General features: G+C 43.8%; 1 protein-coding gene across 1 annotated transcript in view; it reads right to left on the bottom strand.

Moving 5' to 3' along the window:
- Positions 1-834: 834 nt before the first annotated feature.
- Positions 835-23,815, bottom strand: part of sema3d (sema domain, immunoglobulin domain (Ig), short basic domain, secreted, (semaphorin) 3D) — a 32,701-nt gene continuing 9,720 nt past the window's right edge. The window contains exons 4-19 of the mRNA XM_071927294.2: positions 20,690-20,850; positions 18,943-19,005; positions 18,671-18,790; positions 18,449-18,542; positions 17,611-17,739; positions 15,884-16,020; positions 13,672-13,786; positions 13,230-13,299; positions 12,984-13,128; positions 12,111-12,333; positions 11,433-11,521; positions 11,075-11,116; positions 10,099-10,256; positions 7,545-7,609; positions 7,214-7,353; positions 835-2,268 (exon numbers count right to left, since the gene is read on the bottom strand). Coding sequence (XP_071783395.2) covers positions 1,813-2,268; positions 7,214-7,353; positions 7,545-7,609; positions 10,099-10,256; positions 11,075-11,116; positions 11,433-11,521; positions 12,111-12,333; positions 12,984-13,128; positions 13,230-13,299; positions 13,672-13,786; positions 15,884-16,020; positions 17,611-17,739; positions 18,449-18,542; positions 18,671-18,790; positions 18,943-19,005; positions 20,690-20,850 — 2,207 coding nt within the window. The 3' untranslated portion in view covers positions 835-1,812. The remainder of the gene's footprint in view (positions 2,269-7,213; positions 7,354-7,544; positions 7,610-10,098; positions 10,257-11,074; positions 11,117-11,432; positions 11,522-12,110; positions 12,334-12,983; positions 13,129-13,229; positions 13,300-13,671; positions 13,787-15,883; positions 16,021-17,610; positions 17,740-18,448; positions 18,543-18,670; positions 18,791-18,942; positions 19,006-20,689; positions 20,851-23,815) is intronic.

Raw genomic sequence — 23,815 nt, 5'->3', positions numbered from 1 at the left:
TGAATAAAGTGCCAGTGTAACAAAAGGAAATAAATGAAAAAATAAATAATCAGTCAAGCAGAAAAAGACTGTTTTGCCAGTCAGGAAAAGGAGGTTAAAGTTTGTCTATATCTATATAGTGGTACCAGACACACATATAACCCAGTCTTACCTGAGGTACTGTATTTCACTAGTCTCACAAAAATCTAATTTGAGACATCAGCATTAAATCAGTTAAAACAGTGAAAACTCATGACTCTGATAAAACCTTGCCTGGGGGGGGGGACACAGAGAGATCCTTGTCATATTATTGTCAACGTTAGTCCTGACGTAGGCACTGTGCATCATATTACCTACATAGCTATGTAAGACTACAAATATGGTTCAGGCCAGCTGCATGGGGTTGCATAATGCCGGCATTCACAAGATGTCTAAAAGCACATTTTCATAATAAATATAGCATTGATGTGGCTGTCTTTAGAGTGTATCACTGTATTCTATAAACCTACAACTGAGTTTGAACACAAGCTTCTCCTGCAGTCACCCTCTCTCGTTCTCTCTCCCTCCCTCTCTCTCTCTCTCTCTCTCTCTCTCACACACACACACACACACACACACACACACACACAGACCAGGTGGACCTGAATCATCCTGACATCTGCATACAGTGCACAGGGACTACTGTTGCTATATCAGGATAGACTCAGCTGAACTCACCCTAACTCATTCTCAACCCGTCTCTCTCTGAGTCTGCTGTATGTTGGAGACTGTCTATAACACGATCCTCTATTTTCTATAGATTTATTGCATACTGTTTTGTTCTTTGACTCTCAACAGAAATTCAGCAAGCGGCAATTAAGGGCACACAGGCTCTTAGAAAATTTATTTAAATAATTTTCAAACAAGACAATAAAGAAACACAGACTGAACCTACTAAATACTGAAATTACTTTTGTACAAAAATATGTCACTTTTTCTGCCCACACATAATACATGGTTATCATTATAGTCATATAGAACAATAAGTAGCCAAAGTTGAGCATGCTGCATCTCCTGTACACGTTATATAAATATTTACAGTCTAACATGAATGCATCTCTCCTTATTACAAGCAACAACAACTTTCTGTTTTTCTTTTTTTTTTATATATATATATATGTTTCTAATATCACCAATATAACCATAGGTTTCAATATCATCAAATCATCACCTCTATTTGTCCTCTGTCTTATCAGCAGTGTCGTGAAACAACTTGTCAGAAGTGTCAGGTTTGAGTCTGATGACCTGATGGTTAGAGTGGCATCCTTACCAGTTTGCCTTTGTGTTCAACAAAAAAATGTCCATCCTAATAAGCCATTTAGTCTCATATTCAGACTTAAAATGTGTTAGTAGCTGCCAACTGAGTGGGATAATTTCACGTTTCCAGTGCAGTTTCATTTGTTTCAAGAATTTGAATATCTTGAAATAAGGCAGATAACTCCTGTCGTATGTATTCAAGGTAATGTTCTGTGATTGAAGAAAATCATTGAACAAGTTGTTTTTCATTGGAAACAATTGACATTTTCTCATCCCACTGGCAGATTTAGAAAAATATGATGAAACAATCTAATACTAAATTACTTGTTAAAATGGATATTTTTTTCAGTGAGCTCTTGCACTGTATATTTCAGCCAGTCTGTCATGTTCCATCAACTCTGTGCTGGTTCCTGATATCTGTGGCTTGAGGATTGATGCCAATGCATTTTCCACAGTTCTCTGTAACGTCTATCTCATCATCCAACCTCAGGATACACACCATATCGTCCCTAAAAACAACCTCTTAATGTATCCTTACTATCTCCCTCTCTCCTCTGCTGGCCTCTCCACCCTCCCTCGCTCCCGCCTCTCTCTGTGGTGTCTCCTGTTCCTACTCTTCTTCATTTCCTGGATGTGTTTCCATTTCCCCGCCCCCGTGCCTCTTCCTCGCCCTCTTGACGGCCTCTTCTCCAGCCACAGTGAATCGCAGTACTCCTCCAGAGAGCCGATGGGAGAGCTCATCACTCTCAGGTAGTCTTTGTAGCGCTGGCGAGTCTCCCCTCCGTGGCGTAGCTCCACCGCGGGGTCCTCGCTGGGCTTCGGTCGTCCGTCCAGGTGCCCGTGTGTGACGAGGCGCAGCGTGAGGCGGAGGAGCGTGTGGGTGAAGCGTGTGTGCTCCTGAGCTACACACACATACACACCGGCATCAGAGGAGTGGAGGGAGCGAATAAGGAGACCTCGGTCAGTGTGGACGACGCGGTCGTCTAGCCTGACCTGGAACAAAATAGAGAATTGCAATACGTTCACATACAATACAGAGAAGTCACCAACCTCAACACAAAGGAGATGGGTAGCTATATATGTATAGGATATAACACAAAAGCACACATGAAATATTACTATCCAAAGTGGCCCTTGCAAAATCCCATTGTATATCAACATTCAAAGCTTTGCAACAAGACTATAAGAAATTCTACGTGTATCATGATCCCTGACCAATCAATCAGTTTGATTGCCTTTCACAAAACACCTGCCTGATGCCTCCCAGCTGTTCACACACATATATTTTCACGTCTGATTTGTATCCAAGGTGAGCCAAGCACGGTAATGACCCTTGAAACAGGATGCATCCTGAATTGGGTGTGGAGAGTGTCACCCACAGGGTGGGGGGCCAGAGGTCGTTATGTGGTGCTGAGAGATCTTTAGATGCACGTTGAGTATCAGCATTAAGCACAGGCAAAGGAAGGAGTTTGGCTAAAGGTTAATGTGTGTGTATATTGGTATGTGTATGTGTGTTGGTGCATGTGTCTGTAGGTCCTGGGGTGAGCAGAGTACTAATGTTTATGGCCCTCTCTTTCCATGCAGACTAGCATCTCCCATGATTCATCAGGTGGCATGGCTGCTGTCAGGGCCTAAAACAACACAGCTGTGTTCAGAGAAGAGGGAGAGAGAGAATGTGTGTGTGTGTGTGTGTGTGTGTATGCCGTATGTCCATGCATGCATGCGGATGCTTCAAAAGCATACCTCCCAGGGCCTTGCTCTGACCCCCTAGTCAGAGGTGAAACTGATAAGCGAAAAAGCAAGGGAGCTCAGTCAAGGAGGAGAGTATCTGGCCCATGCATTAACTCCAGGTAGAAAACCATGTGTGTTTGCCTGTGTGAGTATTGTGGGTTTCTTCTCCTATATCCTTCTACATGTGAGTCTCTGTGTATGCATGTGTGTGTGTGTATGTGTGTGTGTGTGTGGCTCTGTGGTGGTTTTTAGGTCTGACACTGATGATGTGTTGTCCAGCCAGAGGCAGACCCTAAGGCACAGAGGCTGTTTGGACCTTGACCCTGACTCACATTAGACTTCCTCGTCTGTCTCCCATCACATTCTTCTTCACTGACACACTCTAACCAATGGACTGACTTGACAAATGACATGGGATCTGTGTTGAAGACACACATAAAATCACACTTATGTAATGTCTCTGCGGGAAACAAGGGCAATTTCTAAAATCATTTTATCTGTATTTGTGTATTTATTTGTGCGCCTTTGAAGCCGCTCTCTCTTTGCAGTCCAAAATCAAGGCATCTGTGACTAAACTGCAATGCCAAACATTTAAACTCACCCAGATGGTGTGCATTTATTTGTATGCATATGTGTGTGTGCGTGTGTGCCTTTGTGTCTTTGTGTATATGTCTGTGTGTGCATTTGAGCAAACAAAGTCCTGCATGGAAGATAGCAAGGAATAGCAAGGAAGCTTATGGGTGTATGTATGGAAGCCTGGGTGTGTAGGGACACTTATGTGTGTATGTGTGAGCAAGTGTGCATGTATGGGAACAGACCCAATGAAAGGCAGAGTTTAATGGTCTTTTAAACACATCACAGCTCTATAAAATAGAGCGGTTACGTATTTCTCAGGCTTTCAGGAAGACTGTGTGATCTTGAAGCTTGAGTTCAGGCTTTTGGAATGAGGGAATACATCTTATCTTACCTTATCTTATCTTATCTGTTATCTTACAGTCTTTTCTTACAGTCTTATCTTATCGTACTGTAGCGTAAAGTATCATAGCACATCGTAATGTATCGTATTATCATATCGTATCATATCGTATTGTATCGTATCATTTCGTATCCTTATCTTATCTTATCTTATCTTATTTCATAGTATCTCATCTTATCTTATCTTATATTATCTTGCAGGCATCTTGTTCTTTTCAGCTGTTTTCTGTCAGTGAGGCTTTGTTCTAATGAACACCGAGGACGAAATTCAATGTCATCCATGTTTTTCTCATTACTGATTTTGTAATGGGCCAGCGTTCCAGGCTCCAGGAGGTGCATGCACACACAGGAACAAACAAACACACACACACACACACACACACACACACACACACAGACACTGTGAGTGCAAAAAAGAGATCTCTCCCAGCTCACATCTTTAATAGCTGAGTTTTATGAGGGGATAAGAGGAGGGAATGTGTGTATGAGCGGATGAGGAGAATTGTATTGGAGTGGGCTGCAGGTGCTGTGAGCAGCTGGCCGGGGGTGCTTCTATCCAAGCCAGTCAGGGGGCAGAAAGGATGGAGAGAAAGACGGGGAAGGAGAGGAAAGGAAGGGAAGCTGGGAAGTCGGGGAGACAACAGAGGAAACAAAGCAAGAGGAGGAGGAGGAGGAGGGCATGGAGGCAGGACGTGAGGAGAGATCAAGGGACGATAAGGTGGGGCTGATGAGGGAGGCTGAGAGACAGGATGGGAGACGGGATGACAGACAGGAGGAAACAGGGTGGGAAGGAAAAGGACAGGGAGGGAGATGTTGAAACAAACCAGACGTTTCAGACGTCACCTGCTCTAACACCACGGGCCCAGCTGTGAGACCAGTTGGACCACCGTGGCCGAAGTGAACATAAAAACAAAAACCTACATCAACCTCATAACAAATAATCCAAACCCACCTGCGAGATGGAAGCCGCAGTAAATCAATAAACATTTTGTTCACAAATCACAATAAGCACAAGTGAGAGGCATTGCTCTGGGATGGGCATTCATCTCCTGAATGTGAGACAACAAGTATTTTTTCTCGGTGTGCTGTCACGGCCTCCGAAATAACATTTTCTGGACATTCAGCCCATACAAACCCTGCTGAATTCACCACTGATCCATCGAGTAACGCACATTCTGCTGTATTTTTTTAGCTTCCATTTCATAATAATCCTAAGGGAGGGAGAGCTCCTGCGTTCACTCCCTCATCACTTTGTCTAGAGTACAATAGGTCACATATTATTGCATGCCTAGACACACAAACACAGAAAACACCCCATTGTGTTCATTACCCCGAAAACACATGGCTGTCCCTAGGGAGCGCTATGTTATGATTTCCGCTGTAGGGGATCATAAAGAAACACACACATATACGCACGCACACACACACACACACACACACAGAGGGAAACACTGTGCTTTCTGCTGTTCGGGCCTATAAAGGAACACATGGGTCTTTAGTGGCCCCTGCACCTGTCAGTCTGTTTACATTCACCCCTGACAGGCAGGACAGGGGACCGAGAGTGGGAGTAAATAAGTGTAGTGGGAAGCGGGGAGGGGAGGAGAGGAGTGAGTGGGTGGAGTGGCAAGCCGGCCTGGTCGGAGTGGGTGCAGGACAAGGGGGGTGCAAGTATGTTTGGATAGGGGAGGGGTGGGCGCTGAGGTGCTGACTAAGCGAGTCTCTGTTGTCTCATTCAGGAGATGAGTGTCATCGTCAATGAGTTCCTTTCCACACCTCCAACACAAACACATTACCTCTCCGTCCCTCCCTTCATCCTGTCTGCAGGGTAAGAAATTATCTTTTTTGCCCCCTTGATCTGATTTGTAGGGGCATTTTGGTCCTTTTCAGGCCAAAATACTTTGCATATTTGCAAATGAATACGCAATTTGTACAACTAAGTTTTGTTTTAACTTTCTGACTGCTGGAAACTCACAGTAGGCCGTACATGACAGGATGGTTTCCCCCATTCTCTGTCCCCAACCAGTCCCTCTTCCACCCCTCGGGTTCTTTACAGTATTGGTTGGTTTATTTTTTGTTGACGCAGTGGTTTGTGTGGGGTCGGCATTTTCTCCTACTGCCGGCTGCCAAACTTTTCTGCTGGTTTGGGGTGTGTTTACTCAATCGGTTTCAGATCAAAAACCGCTCCGTTTTTCTCGCCCAAAACACACTAGAAGGAATCCCTGGTCGTTCGCTCCCACAAATCACTGATGGTGGCCTGAAGTTGCATTCATGCATGAATACTTGGCAGTTCAATGAAAAAAATATAAACAGGATGAAATGGAAAATAAATTATACTCCTAGTTATTGGGGGTATTTTTTTGCCCCCATTTTACGGGCATTTTAGGAACTTTAAAGGGCTTTTTTGCCCCTAACCGCCGTTAATTTTTCCCCATATTCTTTCACAAGCACACTCATGTCTCTCTCTCTACATCCCAAAAACCCTCACACAGTATATCTCCTTGCAGATCACCAAAAGATGTCTTTTTCTATGTTTTATCTGTAATACTCATTTTCCCATCTTTCATGTGAGATAGAAGCCATTCCATCCCTGTTTCCCAGCTTGTGTCTGGTCTCAGTCACTCCTCACCTTTCTCCAAGACAGAGGAGCTGTAGAAGATTTTAAGGAGCCCTGGATACTCATAAACATCAGTAATGACTTCATTCAAGGAACCGGTGAGACCCTGCGCTGCTCCTTCATTTCCTATGATTCCACAATGAATGTGACCTTTGGGTACTGACCCCACTGATCAGCTGTTAACGGTATCCCCACGCTCCAAACATTGTTTTTATCTTCCCTAAGACAAGCAGGACTAGCAACATTGTGATTTGCGGCAAAACGGTGGCTGAGGTTGAAGCAAGTCAAACATGATGGATGGAGAACCCCGTTTTAAGATGCTTTGAAGTTCTTATGTAAGGGAGGATTGCGATAATGGTGAACGTCTGTTTTTGGCCGTATAACATCCATGCCTTGTGACCTGCCCTGAGAAACATCTAACCCCTAAGGTATAGTAATCCCATGGAAAATAAAAATAAGGCCCACCTTCAGGCTTCAGAGAGAGCAGAGAGAGGAAGGAAAGGTGGGTAGAGACAGAGAGAGAGAGAGAGAAAGAGAAAGAGAGAGCTTTCGAAAAAATGATATTTTTTGTGTTACATAAGTATATGCGCATGTGTGGAGACGAGTGCACTCACTGACCTCCTCCCTGTGTTCAGATCCAGGTCTCTGTATGTACCAGCGGATCTGGGCCTGTTGAGATTTGGGGATGCACTCCAGGAAGGTGGAGTTGCTCTGCACCCCAAAGAGAACCCTCTCCTCCACCCGTCCTCCACCAACACCTGAAGAAGAGTAGAATCTCTTGTTATTGTACCAATAGTGGGCATCATTGTACTCTGCAAAGGTATGTCATGCAGGTTTCCCCTTGATTAGTGACTCTGGAAGTGCTCATTTCCCCCAGCTGACCAGACATCTGTTTTGAGCTTTCAAAACAAGCCCCTCTGAACTTCTGAAGGGATTAAAGTCTACGTACTGTCTTCTGAGTCCCAGCACTGACTGGCAGGGTCTCCGTGCTTAATGTCCTGTCTCCTGGCTCGCCTGGAGAGCAAACACACATGCGTGCACACACACACACACACACACACACACACACACACACACAGACACACATTTGAGTTCAAAGTTCAATGAGGTAACAAGTTCATGTCCTGTTGGTGTGGGTTTTGGTGTGCACATAAGAGAGAGTTGCCTGGTTACCGCCTGTGGGCGACCGTTTTTCAGCGTTGTTAAGCGCAGCATTTAAAATGTGATTTAAGCTGCCCTTCCATTATTGATAACCCACAATGTCTATGTCTTGTTGACACACATGAAGCAAACTACATTCCTCCAGAAATGTAATTGCGGAAATGTATTCAAAAGTTTGTTTGGACTCTGGCTTGGTTTTGTTCACTTGAACTCCTTCACTTCGTATCCATTTCACCTCCTCCTCCTTATCTGTCAGTCCTGTTGCGGGGGGTCATCTGTACCCTACACCCACTGACACTGTGAAGATCAGCTTTCAAAGAGCCCTCTAGACTAAAAGCAGGGCTTCCACTATCCCGCAAACCATAACAGCATCCACACTGGCCCATAATGTAGCAGTGTGACCCCCATCTGTAGGGCACAGCATGCTAGCTGTAGCCTAGATTCATGCAAGCAAGCAAACAAAACACACACGCACACACACACACACTTTTGCACCTCTAGAGATGTGAAATGACAGTAGCATTAATCATCTGAGGAACAGCATTTCTAATCAATGCCTCAGCACTCAAATGGACTAACACCCTCTGGCATGGAAAAATGCTGAAGAGGTGAAAAGAACCAAAATAGAAAACATATTTAGCAAGAACTATGAACTCCTTCTGACAGCCCCAGAATAAAGGACCAGGAGGCCTTGGAAACACACACACACACACACACACACACACACACACACACACACACATACAAGCCCTGGAGAAGTAGGCCGACAGACGGTCAGATTAAAGAACCACTTTTTTTCTTTAATTTTTTTTTCTTTCTTTGACACCAATATTCTCCAGGTTCATTACTGTAAATCAAACCACTGGACATCTCAATATTCCAAAACAGCCCAATGACAATGAGTAATGAATGTGCCTGGGAGTACCTGGGAGAAAAGTAATTAAAAGAGAGTGAAAGAGAGAGGGAGAGCTTTCGAACATCTCATGGTTTTTGTGCTTACGCATGTACGTCCATGTGATTGTGTGTGTGTGTGTGTGTGTGTGTGTGAGTGAGAGAGAGAGAGAGAGAGAGAGAGAGAGAGAGAGAGAGAATTGAATACAGCAAGTTTTTGGGAGATTGGCCCGTTGTTCAACCTGTTAAGTGATGAGAACAGACACCAAAATCACACAGCACATGTCCCTGGTAGATCACTGTGCTGCTTGCTAACACTCATGCAGACACTATGTTGAGTGAAAGTAGGCGACTAGCTTTATCTCAAAAATGAGAAATGAGAACAGCTTGTAGCAGCTCTAAAGCTAAAGGCTGAGTAATCTTAAATCATATGTGCCGAAGTCTGGCAGTTTTGAGTAGTTTGGTCAAATTCAAACAAAATATGAGAAATATGATGTATGAAAAATAACATACTCTTTTCAACTACCAGGAACGACTGTCTGTTTCCATAGGAAGCGATAAAAGCTACAGCTAAAAATCACTGTGCAGCAGATGAATATTGGCAAACTTGGCTACATCAGCTGTATTGAGTTAATGATATTTCATTTTTAAAAATCATGAATCTACAGAATGTATATTAAAAACCACTAACAACTTTTTATTAGTAAAAGGGCAGTCTTCAAACTTTGGATAATGCTAGTCGCCTACTACTATCACTAAACATAGTTTATGCTAAAGAGTTAGCATGGAGACAGGAGAGAATCATCTACTGGGGTCGCATGGGTGGTTTTAGTTGTCTATGTTCTCATGATTTACCAGGTAGGTTGACCAACAAATCAATCTCCCAAAAACTTTAACTTTTTAAAGTGGTGTTGGTAGTACCTTGGGTTGAGTAGCTTCCTGGACATGATATAACCCCAAAATCGTGATTTTCTGTTGCTCCAGTAGAGATGATTGGAGAATTGCATTTTTTTTCTTTCTGCATTCACTGCCATTATATGGCAAAACATGTCTCAAAATCATGCTTCCAGCACATAAACGAACATGAACAAAACAGATTCTGACAATATATAAAAAAAACTAGTCATTCTGCTTAATTTTTTTAAGTGAATCACTTTCTTTATGTTATTAAACCAACAAATGTAACACCGAAACCCGGTCTGAAGAATTTCAGTGTTACACTTATTCAAATTGAAAGCTCCTTCAAACTGAAAGACCTGTTTCACCATATAATGGCAGTGAATGGAGACAGAAAAAAATGCAATTCTCCAATCGTCTCTACCGGAGCAACAGATAACAGAGAATCGCCAGTTTTGGGGTTATATCATGTCCAGGAAGCCACACAACCGAAGGTACTACCAAAGCTCACCACCACTTTATGGGAGAACAAGAGCTTCACATACATACTGTACCTCTTGGATGCAGGGATGTATCGTGAGCATGTTTGTCCATCCCAGGCGCAGTAGGGGTCCCGTGCCAGGCAGCACTCAGCACACGCCTGGCCATACAGGTGACACCTACTGAGTGACACCTGGGCCAGCCCCTCACTGGAACCCACATACAGCTGTTGCTATGGAGAAACACACAACACTCAGCTTCAAAGGCGGTAACTACGGTTATATAAACAGCACTTTAATTAGCTGGCTTGGGTAAAAGATAAAATGTTTGTTTTGTATTGCCACTGTTACAATGAGACGGTTTGTTCTTGTGGAAAAATGCAGATTTTGTTTTGACATTTGCTTTTTTCCCCCCCTTTGCACACATCCAGGAAAATTTCCTCAGGGTCCCAACTTTGAATAAAGCTCAGTCAAAGAGGCATGACTGGGAGTCAAGGCATCATAACTCTAAGACTCATTTAAATGTCAAAACTTTAAACAAACATTTAAGTCCCTACAGACTGAGAAAGACTGAAGGAATTCTCAACGGGAGGAATTTTTAGGAAGGTAGTTCTAAGGATCTGCTCCGACTCGTCTGAAGTGAAGGAGATTCCAAAACAAAACTTCCAAACAAGCGCTGGAAATGCTAGCAAACATGCACACACACACACACACACACACACACACACATACACACACATAGGTCAGATGCTGCTGAAGATAAAGGGAGGCTGTGATTGGGGGTGAAGTGTCTACTGACACCCCTGACCCTCAGATAATGAGGAAGAAGGGGGAGAGAGCGCTAGATGGAAGAGGGGAAGGCTGAAGAGAGAGAGGAAAATCGATTAAACAAATGAAATGGGGATAAAAACTGTAGTTTCCATGCCTTGTGCCTCATACCGCATGTGCACACAGCTCGGTGCATGTGGCAAAAAAGAAGGCACGGAGGTGAAGAAGAGAGACAGGAATACGGAAGAGCGTGGGAATGAGGAGGATGGGAATGAGGTCTAACCTGTTTAGAGGACATCTCCATACTCAGGATGGGAGTGGGAACCTGCAAGAAGAAAGACAAACAACAATTAACCGACCTTTCACTTTCTGAGTGAAAACGACAGATGAGTCTGTTGATGAATGGCTCACATAAATCCATCAGCAGCTCTGCACAGTTTTTAGGATAGAGACATGATGAATATTTCACTGTTTGATGAGTCAACTGGCCCACCGTGGACCACTGGAGAACAGTTGGCTTTGTCTATCAAAAAGCAATGTTGGCTGTGTGTGTGTGTGTGTGTGTGTGTGTGTGTGTGTGTGTGTGTGTGTGTGTGTATACGCGTGGGTGTGGGTGTGGGTGGTTGTGTTCTGTACAAAACCTGGAACACTTGAAGCTCTTCTAGCACCACTTCCTCTGTGGACCAATTCTCTTGAGTGATGCTCACCACCTTCAGAATTGAGCCGGCATCTGACAGAGAGAGAGAGAGAGAGAGAGAGAAGGAGAGAGAGACACAAAAATGAAAGAGAGGAGAATATGATAAATCAAGCAAACCACAAGACATGTATTTTTCATCATGAGGTGAATAATGCAAATCAGCCAGGTATGAGCACTGTTTTCAAATTCAGTAAAGATGAGGCTTCCTAGTCCATGGACTCACTCCCTCCTCTAGGGCAGTCACAAAAGTTCAGCGTTGGACCATTCTCAAGCTCTTAACAATTTCAGTTCTTTAATTAAGTGTTGAAAATGCATGAGCGAGTCAGTGCTGAGGTTGTGTGTGTGTGTTTGAGAGTGTGTGTGTGTGTGACAGGTAGAAGAACTAAAACAGGATACTGGACGGAAAAAAAGAAATGTTCCGAGTGAAACCTTCCATTCACACTTTCCTCCAGCACCAATGTGAAGACCAATACATAGACAGCAAAATCATTTAGGACTGTTTGGCTGAGAACAATTTATGATGATCTAGTGCCCTCTGCTGGTCAAATTTAGAATTGCAGCAGACAGTTGGGCAGAGGTGTGTGTGAGTGTGTGTGAGTGAGTGTGTGTCTCTCATTCTCACCAGTTCCCAGGAACATGACCTCATACTGTCCATCCTCTGCTATGACTCTGTCCACCACTATCTGAGTCAGGGTGTAGTCCACCCGGACGCGGGTGAACACCGGCCGGCCAGTCAGAGGGACGACAGTGCGATGCATCAGGGGGTGGAAGCGAATGAAACTGACCACCTCATCTGGAAAGTCTTTGGTGGTCTTGATCCTTGGGTCATATGTCTTGCTGGGGCACTAATAGGGGACAGAAATAGCAAAATTTTAAATAAATGTACAGATCATTTTTTATCTCCTTTATATGTTTGCTGACATTTTTTCTATATCACTTTCTGACAGCAAGCTTATACTGCATTGACTGCTGCTTTCTGTTCTCTTTTTGTTTTTTTACTGGGGTATGTCTCCCTCTGGTGGTGTCTGGAAGAACTGCAGGAGGTAAAGAACATCTGGGACATCCGCCTTGGTCCTGCTCTCCCTCTCTATATCGGCTCAAACAGCGGTCAACTGTAAACCTGAACCCCAAAAGTTCTCCATACATCAGTACTGCCCTCTTGATTAACTTTTCAAACAAAGCGAAACAAAAATCTGATTAACATGTCAACCTATACTTACCTCATCAAATCCCAGGTCATATCATACATCATGAAGTTGCATGTGCAGATGTGAGCATGCATACCCTGCAGCATTTGACGCAGGAAAAAAAGTTTAACCCTTGAAACCACTTAGGTGAAATTAAATGTTTATTATTTTTAATTAGCAACAAAGCTGAGGATTGTGTTGATGTTATCTGTGGAAAAAACGACTTCATCCTTAGCTAGTAAAAAATCAGTGTGAGCTGCTAGTGTTTCTGTCTGCCTCTGTGTCCCTGTGTGTGGTGGCCAACGCACCGTTCCAGGACGGGGGTACGGGATCCTCCCCTCGTACTCCACCCAGCGGTGGTCGGGCCCCTCCTTGTGAGCGTAAGGTCCGTTAAACACAGCCCTTATGTCCGCCATGCTGTACACACACACGGCTGAGCCGCGGAAGATGGAGCTGGAAGAGAGGAGCAAATAAGAGACAAGGTAAGTAGACTCAGGGAAGAAGGAGATGACCGCAGGCGGGATCGATGATGGTGTGATGAATACTGAACATACCTGGAGGTGGTGAAGACGGCATACACTACAGGGTTCTTCTCATCTCTGGTGGGAAGCAGAAAGATGTCCTCTACAACACACAGAGGAAAGTAATACTTTTTTTTTACTGTTATCTATCCAGAGAACATGCTATTTTTCAGCAACCCCCTCTTTCATATTTATTCATATGGTGACACATATTCACACTTGGGAGCCAGTGCAATAGTCTACTACTTTGACTGTAATTATGGAGGGCTGGAACAGCATTACTATACTTTTGTGGCCTACATTTTCCCAGCTGGTCCAGAGTCTTGGTCCATTAAAACCAGTAACATTCCCACTCAACTAGTAACAGAGAGAGAGAGAGAGAGAAAGAGAGAGAGAGAGAGAGAGAGAGAGAGAGAGAGAGAGAGAGAGAGAGAGAGAGAGAGAGAGAGTATGTGTGTATGTAACAGTTACTTACGGAGCTCGTCAAAGTGTGTGTCCACCCCGTCCGGTCCGGGGATGGAACACACCAGTCTGGCTTTGAGGAAAGTGGTCCACTTGTTGGTCAGACTCCTCAGCCCACCCACATCATTCTGAAACACAACCACACACTCTGTGACGAATCCACAGTCAGCAGATCGCAGCTGTCTAACATGGCCAAAAGACAGCCGCAGTTCATTTTACAGACTTTGTTCTAAACCGCAGTCCAACTGTAATCGATCTAATAGACTTACACAGCTTGAAGACAATACACACGGTTCCAGTCTGACTCCTATTTCCCGGACTAATTAGGAAAATAAACAGGTGAACCACATGCCCCTAGTATGGATGTGCTTATTTAACTAGCACAAAGGAGACCCTCTTGTTACTATAATGACAGTCAGGACCAACTGAAACAGAGAGAGAAAGAGAGGGAAACAGAAAGAGAGAGTAGAAAGAGTATAAAAGGAGAAGAGAAAAAATTGAAGGGCAGATTGATGGAAGAGAGTTTTAACATCAAATGGGGTTGCTCATTAATTATGCAGGTTTCATGTTAGCATATGAATAGCTGTTTCAAGTAGTAACCTTTGATTGAGCTATGGCAAGAGTCCTCAAGTATACTTCTTTGTCCTGCAGAAAACTCTTAGAAAAACTTCCCCATTTAACTTGGCCTGGGCACTTACCAAACAATACAGAAAAAGACCAGTATGGGTCAACACACACAAAAACACACTTGTACTCGAGAGACGGAATAAATGAAAGCACTTAATGAGGATGTTTTCCAATGGCGATAAACTTCAAAGATGATAGAAGTGAAGTGCTGCTATTCTCATTGACCAGAAAGGAATCTAACTCCATTCTTTTCACATGCAGGCAGACACACTCAAACACCCACCCACCTGCAAACTCACACACACAGACAGACAGAAAGAAAGTGAAAGAAAAACACAAAGAGCAAGATAGATAGATAGATAGATAGTGTGAGAGAGAGAGAGAGAGAGAGAGAGAGAGAGAGAGATGTAATCTAGAGGAATCTCCTTCCAGTCTGCCTTACAGCTTACTCCTAAGTCATAAATACTCTGAAAGCTTTTCTCTAAGAATGTAGCAATAGACCTCTGAATGCTAATACAGCACTGCTGCGTGGGCGAGTCCCACGAGGAACCACTAATGATACTAACTATGATACATACAGTAGGCTATATAACATAAAATGGCGGCCCCTGTAAAGGTCCCCGATCATAAATCTATCAGATCCGCACTGCAGTGGCCAGCCCAGCCTATTATATTGTTGTTAAGTGCTGTAAAATGGGCGCTGTGTGGGCACTGTAACACATGACTTGTGCTTCTCAAATGTCTTGCACCTTCTTACTGCTGAAAAGCAAAGATTTGGGAATTTTCCCAAACAACTCATTTCAGGTATGAGCAAATTTGTGGCAGAAATTCACTGGTGTAAAAAGTAAAAAGTGGGACTTCGGTGATGGCACATGTACAAACTCACCAAATTAAATTTTAATTAAAGCCAAAGAAAATGAAAACGTCTCTGGCCATTATTTAACCGATGGAATCAGACAGGAGGACAGATTTGTTTCTTCATTTAACTCAAAAATATTATTTTTATTATTTCAATCTCACACTGTTAACACAGAAAACATGCAATCCCTCTGGGGAAGGAAATTAGCTGGGAACTGGTGCAGAGCTCTTTTGACTACATCTATCTCATGACTGTCCAGGGAGCAGCACTTGAATTGCCCTGTCAGCAGAGCACAAAGGGGTTAAACCATGATTTACCTCTCCTGACAGTAGCGGCCCGCTACTCTTTCAGCACACTACAAAAGAGGAATGTACCAGGAAGGCCTCTCCCCGGGGGGCATGAAGCACATCTGTGGTGGCCGACACTGAGATCTATCCGATCAGATCACTCTAAGAGATATGACTCCCCCAAACCCTGTAAGGGATCTTGCAGTCCTGCTGCCTCTCTCTCCTAGTCCCACTATGTCTCACCTACTCTCTCTATCTTCCCATCCCATCCTCATTTGTCTCACTGCTTGCTGGGTCTCAATATCCATATTTCCTGGTTGAGGCTTGCCTTGTTCCATCCTCTTCTTCCTCTCCTCCCTGTCTGCCCCTCTGTCATTTATTCACCTCTCCTTCCTGCCTCTGTATGCCTCCCTCTCTCCTCACGTCTCTCCCCTCCCTGTGTAATATCTCACCTTGCAGACACGGGCCACACGGGACAGGATGCTCTTGTCGTTCCCCTCCCGCGACACCTCACGGAAGAAAAAGTATATCTTATCATCGTCTGGATTGTAGGTGTCTGCAATGGGATGAGCAGCTATGAACCTGGCCTCTAAAGACAGAGAGAGAAAGAGAGAGAGCGGTGGGGAGTGTTAAAATAGAACTGAGTAATATTTACAGCCTTACCATGCGCTGCATCCGCAAGGCGGGATTAACACTCTTCAGCATCTACACTTAGCACACGTGTGTTTACAATCTTAGTCTCTCTCAACAGAACGGTCTGATTTATTACCATTTCCAGGTGCTACGCTAAAACTTCACATAAGGGAGGTGAGAGAAGAAGAAAAAAGTATTTACAAATAATAAGTCTTACCATTTTTTTAACCTGCTTGGATTACCAGATGGCAGCCCAGTTTGCTACATAGGATAATACAGTGATTGCCAGAATGTTTAAATAATTTTAAAGCCAATTTAGTCTACTTTTCTTAACTTTTTTTTATAGCTGACCTTGTGCTGTGACCTCCCTGTTGAAGGTTGAATCAAAGAGAGAACATTCCTTTGGAGATCAATAAAGTATCACATTATTATTTTTACTGTCCTGAGACAGTCCGTCACAACCATCTGTTCCTCCAAGTAGGTTACAAATTCCAAGAATTACTTGCAATTACTATTTTAAGACGTTACAGAGTGATAAAGATAGTGTTAGAGGCGAGTTGAAGAACACTGAGTAAAATAAATAAGGTAGGAAAAAGCAGAGGGTAACGACCTCTGGAGAAACTATCTACAGCATGTTGCCATTAGTGTCCTGAGTCAGGGGGAAACTAGTCCAAAGGCTTAAGTGTTGCAGTGGCATTACATCAACATTAGCTCAACCCCTGGAAGCCAAGCCAACCACCCCCGGGTGATTCCCTGACTGGAGCAGCTTAGTGTGCGGCTGCTCACACACTTCACAGAGGGGCCTTGTTATTCCTGCAGCACTGGAAAGACGTTCCGCAGGGAAAGACACAGAAAAGAAATGATGTGCTCTCTCTCTCTGTGACTGTCACACTCAAACGCGTGCGCATATACGCACACTGGCATCAACATTCGCTCAGTCATGCACACACCCAGACAGACAGAGAGAGAGAGAGAGAAAGAGAGACAGAGAGAGAAGGGTAGACATAATTACTCCAAACATCTCCGACACACTTTGACTCGGTGGTTGTGAAATGTGGAGACTATGTGTAAGGATTTAGATCCTGGTGACAACTGTTGATACACGACAACCCATCAGTGGCTGTAAAACCGTCTAGACTGGAGACATATACACAGAGAGAGGAGACTCCATCCCATTGATAACTGTGTGTGTGACTGTGTGCGTGTGTGTGTGTGTGTCTGCGTGTGTGTGTGTGTGCGTACATCAGTGTGTGCATGTGTGTGGCAGCATGCGGCTGTGTGACTAAGACCGTGAACTTTGTGGCACACTGTAAATTCCCCAGTAGGTGTGGTCCCTGTTCAGCTATGGCATTCATATAAAAGTTCCAGCTAAATGAATAAGTGGGCTGTTTCCTCGGGACTGGAATGCCAATAACCACCCCGGGGGCACAGAGAGCCTCTTTGTATCAATGGAGAGGCTGGAAATGTAAAGATTAGAGAAGAAGCAATAACAAGTTATGACAGCACTCAGAAAGTTTGTGTGCACACGGGTCGAGCGTGTGTGTACCGTTGATCCAGTAGTCTTCTGATATGTCAGTGCGTATGTAGTGCTGGTCAGGCGGCGGGCCAAGGGAGCGTGTGAACGTTGTGTCTTTACCCAGGAAGTCTGAGGCTGTGCCGGCATACAGGTACTGGTCTGGACCAATCAGAAGAGAGGAAGATCAATCAGTCGTTGAACATCGCTGGATGGGTTATAATGAACGGATCTGAATTGTTGGTTAAAACTCGGTCAAGGCATAAAATGGAAAAATGTGATGCTGACAATAGAATGTTAATCCTCAAATAAAAACCCCACATTTGTCAGATATTTGGAACTGAAGAGTGAAACAGTAAGGCATTCTTTGGTATGAGTTATGTTTTTACAATCCGTTTCAGTATATGTTCTCTATAAAAATGAATGAGAAAATAGATTTGACATTGTTTACATTATTATTTTGCTTTTATGATTTCACTGGCTTACCTCATCAAACCCATACACAAAAACACAGACGGAGAAATATTTCAAGAAACAAACACATGAAGGAGAAATAATGGTAAAAAACATTTCTATGTCTCAATATTTACAATTCCCTGCCAAGTAATTTTGTTGATTTCATTTTATTGGACAGAGAAATGCCTGCTCGCCTCTGGTTTGACCAAATAAGGTCATAATAAGATAGAGACAAGTGCTGCGAAAAGCACATCTTTGGATACAAATTCACTCACACAACGGGAGACATGGAGACGCATGAAGAGCAATATCGTGTATTCTTGGGGGAATGGTGCTGGTATTGCAATAAAATCCTGGTGTATGAGAGATAAGATTAAGTAGGACAGATGAAGTATTGTGTGATGGCTTTTCTTACCTGTGAGGACTGAGGTGAACGGCTGCCAGGGATCAAAGGGACATTTCAACCTGCCGGACTCCACTGTAGCAGACAGCAGCTGGAACACCCCATCCTGACACAAGAAAGGAAGGAGGGGAAGATGATTTTACACCAAGGACTTCCAAAAATTCCAAATGCAACTCTTTTGAACTTGTGCCGAAATCATTCTTGCTCAGATTCATTGACTCCTATATACCTTACCTCTCTCTGCCCTGTGATTTCGATGAAAGCGCAGCTGGGGTGGAAGGCTCCTGTGCCACAGGCATAGACATGTGTTCGATTGTAGTTGTGGAGCAGCCTGACGAAGTTAGCACACTCCAACTGGGAGAGCGGGTCAGGGACGAGCAGGGACAGAAGGAGAGCCGAGATTTACCAGGCATTCACTCACAACACAACAGCGTTTGAACTGCTAAGAATGCATATGATTTATTGTCAAGGTTGTTTCGGATGTGATTTTCTCCGGGAGCACTTACATTTGCATTTTTGCCTGCCAGTTTGCACATTTCCACTCTGTCTCGGGGAGCAGGCCAGCTGATCTGAGAACAGATAAATAAAGGGAGTAACATCTCAAAACCCGAATGTGAGCCTTTGAACATCAGGTCTGAAAGCAATGAGAAGCTGCATAAGCTAGAACCTATTTTTCCTTGCTCTACTTTCTGCAGTACTTTGTGGATTATTCTTCGACTGATCTCAGTTGTACAACAATTAACACCTGCAGGCAGTCGTATTAGAGAGCAATGGAGGGATAACGTCCAGTGTCCCTTGTATGTACCCCGCCATGTTCACACATGTATTATAACAGGCTTATGTGCTTAGCGTGTTCGACCCCTAAATCCTACCAAGGGGCGCTATCGCCAAACTTTTTCATGGGTCGATAGAGCCTCAACACGCATGCAAACACACCGGCACACATATTCCATTATCCCATGATTCCATATGATTGCACGCTACTGAGGACTTCAGAGAAAACCAGAAAACCTTTAGCTGGATTTGCAACATATTTCTACAATATGAAATTGTCAGTGGCCTAGTTTCACAACAGCCTATGGCGGCATTGTAAAGACTGTGGTATGACATGTTATAACACAGCATCTATCCATTATCTAGCTATCTATTGAAATCTAGGTAGACATAACTGGAATGTTTGCTAAGAGAATACTAATTGGCTGCTAAATTTAGTGCCTGAGGGTCTCTTACCAGGTATGCCTCTCCATTAAGTGATAAACTCCATGTTTGTGTCTCTGCATGGCTATCATATTCACTGTCACGACACAAAAGTCTCAGAGAACTGGACTTTATGGTGTCTATCTCCCTAGCATCAGTATCAGTGACCAGAGAGGCAACAGAAAGGCAACACTTTGAGAGCAGGACTAAGAGTTAAAACAACGAGATAAAGATCAAATAAACACAATGTCGTCTCGCTCGCGGATCAACCGCAGCTGCATAAACACACACTCACATCTACAAACTTTACCATATGGCATCCCTCCAAATGCATTTGTGTGTTTGTGTATATGTGTAAGTGTGCGCACGCATACCCATACGTGTATATCTGTATGCACTTTTATGCTTGTGTGTGTGTGTGTGTGCCTGTGCTTGTGCATGTAACAGGGGTGAGGAGCAGGTTGAAGATCAAGTTCAAGATTATGACCCAGACCACAACAGGCAGACAGTTTCAGAAAGCTGTCGACTGAATGAACTATTACTTCTCTAAAACAATACGCGACCGCATTCTGCATTCCAGCTTAGCAGAAACAGCACCGGAAAGATACTATGCATTACCACTAGTGACGGCCAGACAGGTATAAGTGTCACGAGGCGAAGCTAAATGATTGTCTCTACAATAATGAGCCATTCACAGCACATAGCTGAGGTTATTGGGATGTCTCAAGTGACTCCATGCGTGAGTCTGCATGTCTGAGGATTGGGACAGTTACTCCACCTCAGCTGTTCAGACTTGAATCTCTTCCAGCACTTTCCCTCTGTCAGCGAGTGCGCGGACTCTCCAAACGGCTCCAAACATTTCTGAGTCTACCTAAACAACCTCTCAACTTCAGCAAATGGCCTGAACGGCTATGAAACCAAAAGCTGCCTTTTATTTATTGCGCTATATCTATTTTTGGCCATGTTTTGTGCTAAAACACAGTCCTAAGAGTTGGAGCCCTGTTGAAGCGATATTATATCTCATTCCCATTCTGCCCTGTCACCGGCATACTGTACCTTTCTGGGACCTCTGGCCAGGTTGTCAGGGTCGAGCAAGAAGACGTGATCCCTGGCTCCCAGCAGAAGACGACCCCTCTCCTCATCCAACAGCAGAGTGTGGGAGTGGAGGCCTTCAGAGGGCCCCAAGAACAGAGATACACTGCCACCTTGCACCAGTTCTGAGAGAGAGAGAGAGAGAGAGAGAGAGAGAGAGAGAGAGAGACAGACAGAGAGGGAGAGAAAGGGGAGAGAGATTAATGAACCCCTGCAGTACAGTATATGCAAACAGCTTACATTTGAAAATGCACCATATAGTATTGATTTATATTGCAAAGGCTTTTCAGCAGGATCACGCTGTCAAAGTTGACCTCGCTTGATGCGGTTCACCCATACCGAAATCCTTAAGACAAGCACATGCTTTCCTCCACTAGGAGAGGCAGCGTGTCTTGGCTTGACTTGAAACTGTCTAATCCTCTGTGGTTCAACACCTTAACTACACACAGTGACAGATGAGAGATACAGTAGGAGAGGCTGACAGCACACTGTTTCAATGGGGGCATTATCAGGTATCATCATCAAGGTATTTTTTATCGCTTTATCCCTTCTCAGCTTGGCAGCTGTTGAAAAGCAAATGAGGAAAATGTTGGGTTTTTGAGTTGATATTGTTTCTAAAGCTGCCAGTCTCAATATCAATATTGTCCTGTCTAGAGCTCATCTGCAGATGACTGAACATCATCAGAAACATTAGCTGTAGCTATAGCACCTGTCATGGCCAATATAAGATTAGATCATGATCAGAGATCCAGCTCTGAACAGGTGGAATGCCTGTTGCTCACCCATAAGTCAAGACTAAATAGTTCCTTTAAACTACGTTGTGAATCTATGGTATCCTCTTAATCTATGGTATGATTTATACTGGAACAAAACTGACAAAATATAGTTGATATTATAAGGTGAAATTATATTTAGGTAGGCCATGTTTCCATTTATACCCTGAGGAAGACAGTGTTGCTGTCGAAACAATAAAGAATTCTGCATCGGAGCTGGGAGTGCGGCTACATTTTTTTACTCTGAATCTTTGTTCCTGTGGGCCAGCACCCCACTAATACGCTATGTGTGTTTCAATCTATCTTCATGTTTCCATTCCAAACAGTAACAGTTGGTCTTTGGACTCCCCAACCTCCATTATAGAGGGAGTTTTCTGGGAGCTGAGTGCTGACTACATTCTCAGCGCAGACCCTGTGTCCTTGATCTGAGGAAATCTCTGCAATCACCAGGCTCTTTTCACTCCGCCAGTATAGCAACATGCCTAGAGTAAACACTGGCTCAATGTGGGGGAGTCCAGTGGGAGTCACTTTGAAAGGATTGACATTGTGATTACCCTCTGGGTGTGAAGGATTGAGGAGGTTACTAACCTTCAATATTTGAACTTCTAGGACCCCCCACCCCACGCAGCCCTGCTTAATACCTCCTCCTATACACATGCTCACACACAACACCCCCACATGCTCATATCTTTCACCTCTACACAAACACACACACACACACACACACACACACCACACACCACACTCACAGCCCCTGTGCCTTCACCAGCTAAACCTCACAGAGAGATTAGCCAAGCTAGCCTTTGGCTAACGCTAATCTGTTCTGTAAACACACAGCACTGTGAGCCCATTGAAAGAGCCTGCTTAGCTGTTGCTGCTTAGCATAGCGCTCCACACCTTCCTCCGGGAGGAGAGCCCTCGGCCCCTCGGCCCCTCTCAACAGCTCTTGATGAGCTTCTCCGCCGGAGCTCTGAAGCGCTCTCACCCACACGTTTATTTGAGTAAGAGACCACTGAGTTGGCCCGCAGCCAGTGGGTTTAGGTCCTGCTGATAAACTAGACTTAAGCTCTATAATGCTATAATGTCTACTATTGTACAGATGTAGACAGCCTGACACAGAAAACTTAATGAGGAGATACTTCACCAGCCTCTCAGCTGTGCCTTGTGTCTGAAGTTGAAATTAAAGCATGAAGTAACGATGCTGTATATGAATCTGCCATGCGTGCCATGGCAACAGTCACATTATTTAAGCATGAATGAGCATAATATTCATTAGGGTTGTGCTTTCAGAGTATTCTGCATTCTGGCTAGTTGAGATGAGACCCCTGTTTTCATGTTGCATGATCACAGCCTAGGTCTGTGATTAATATGCAGTGTAAGATGTTCAATCCATGGTTTCAGAATATACTGTATAAAGTCACAGCCAGTGTCCAGTGATGGGTCCTGATGTCAAACAATGATGCTGATAAGATGTTAAGGAAGATGAGTTTAAGAATCGTGATCATTCTGTTTTAGAAAAAAAAATGTAATGGTAATTCACTGAGACATAATTTAGAGAGAATATCAGTCCTTCCCTTTTACTCACGTTTATTCAAGTTTTGTTTTGTGGGTTATGAGACGGCAACAAAAACAGGATTTGCTGTTCATGTAATTCATAGCTATAAAGCAAACTTGCACACTGAATGGAGGTCAACTCATGAGCAACTGTTTAAAATTAGTTAATGGAAAAAAAAGCGGTCTCCTATATGATCCATAAGATGTGGTTTATGACTAATATAAGCCACAAGACTGCAGATACATTAGCATGCATGTGGTCTAACTTCATTCTTCTGATCACACGTCAAGAACAAAGGCATAATAACAATTGAAATGAACAGCATAATGCAAATATTTACATCGTGACCAGATGATTTTACTTTCCATTTGGCAGAGAGCCACATTGTCTATGCTGTGTGTCTCATGATAAATCCTGAACTTCAAGCTCTCAAAACACCACACAGGGAACGTCAACTGAGGGGTTATTCAGAGGAAAGTTCATGAGTCTGCGGTTAAGGACGGTTGTTTTGGAGATGTTCATTCAATCAGGGATGATTTCACTTTGATCGTTTCACCCTTCACTCATTGAAGCTGTGTGATGTGATGTTTGAAGAGTGTGATCACTGCTGGATGGTGCTGCTTTTGAAGAGTGTGTCTAGCAACTCATAATGATCATGACAAGATGTGTGCATGATGTGTGCATTGGGCTGGAGATGATTTTGCTTTTGATGGATTCTTTTGTGCTTCAGTCATTCTGAGAGAGCCAAACATGGACATTGTT

This window comes from Centroberyx gerrardi, chromosome 4, assembly GCF_048128805.1.
Source record: "Centroberyx gerrardi isolate f3 chromosome 4, fCenGer3.hap1.cur.20231027, whole genome shotgun sequence".
Classification (NCBI taxonomy): domain Eukaryota; kingdom Metazoa; phylum Chordata; class Actinopteri; order Beryciformes; family Berycidae; genus Centroberyx; species Centroberyx gerrardi.
The sequence above is the reverse complement of the archived record's forward strand: the minus strand, read 5'-3'. Positions and strand labels throughout refer to the sequence as shown.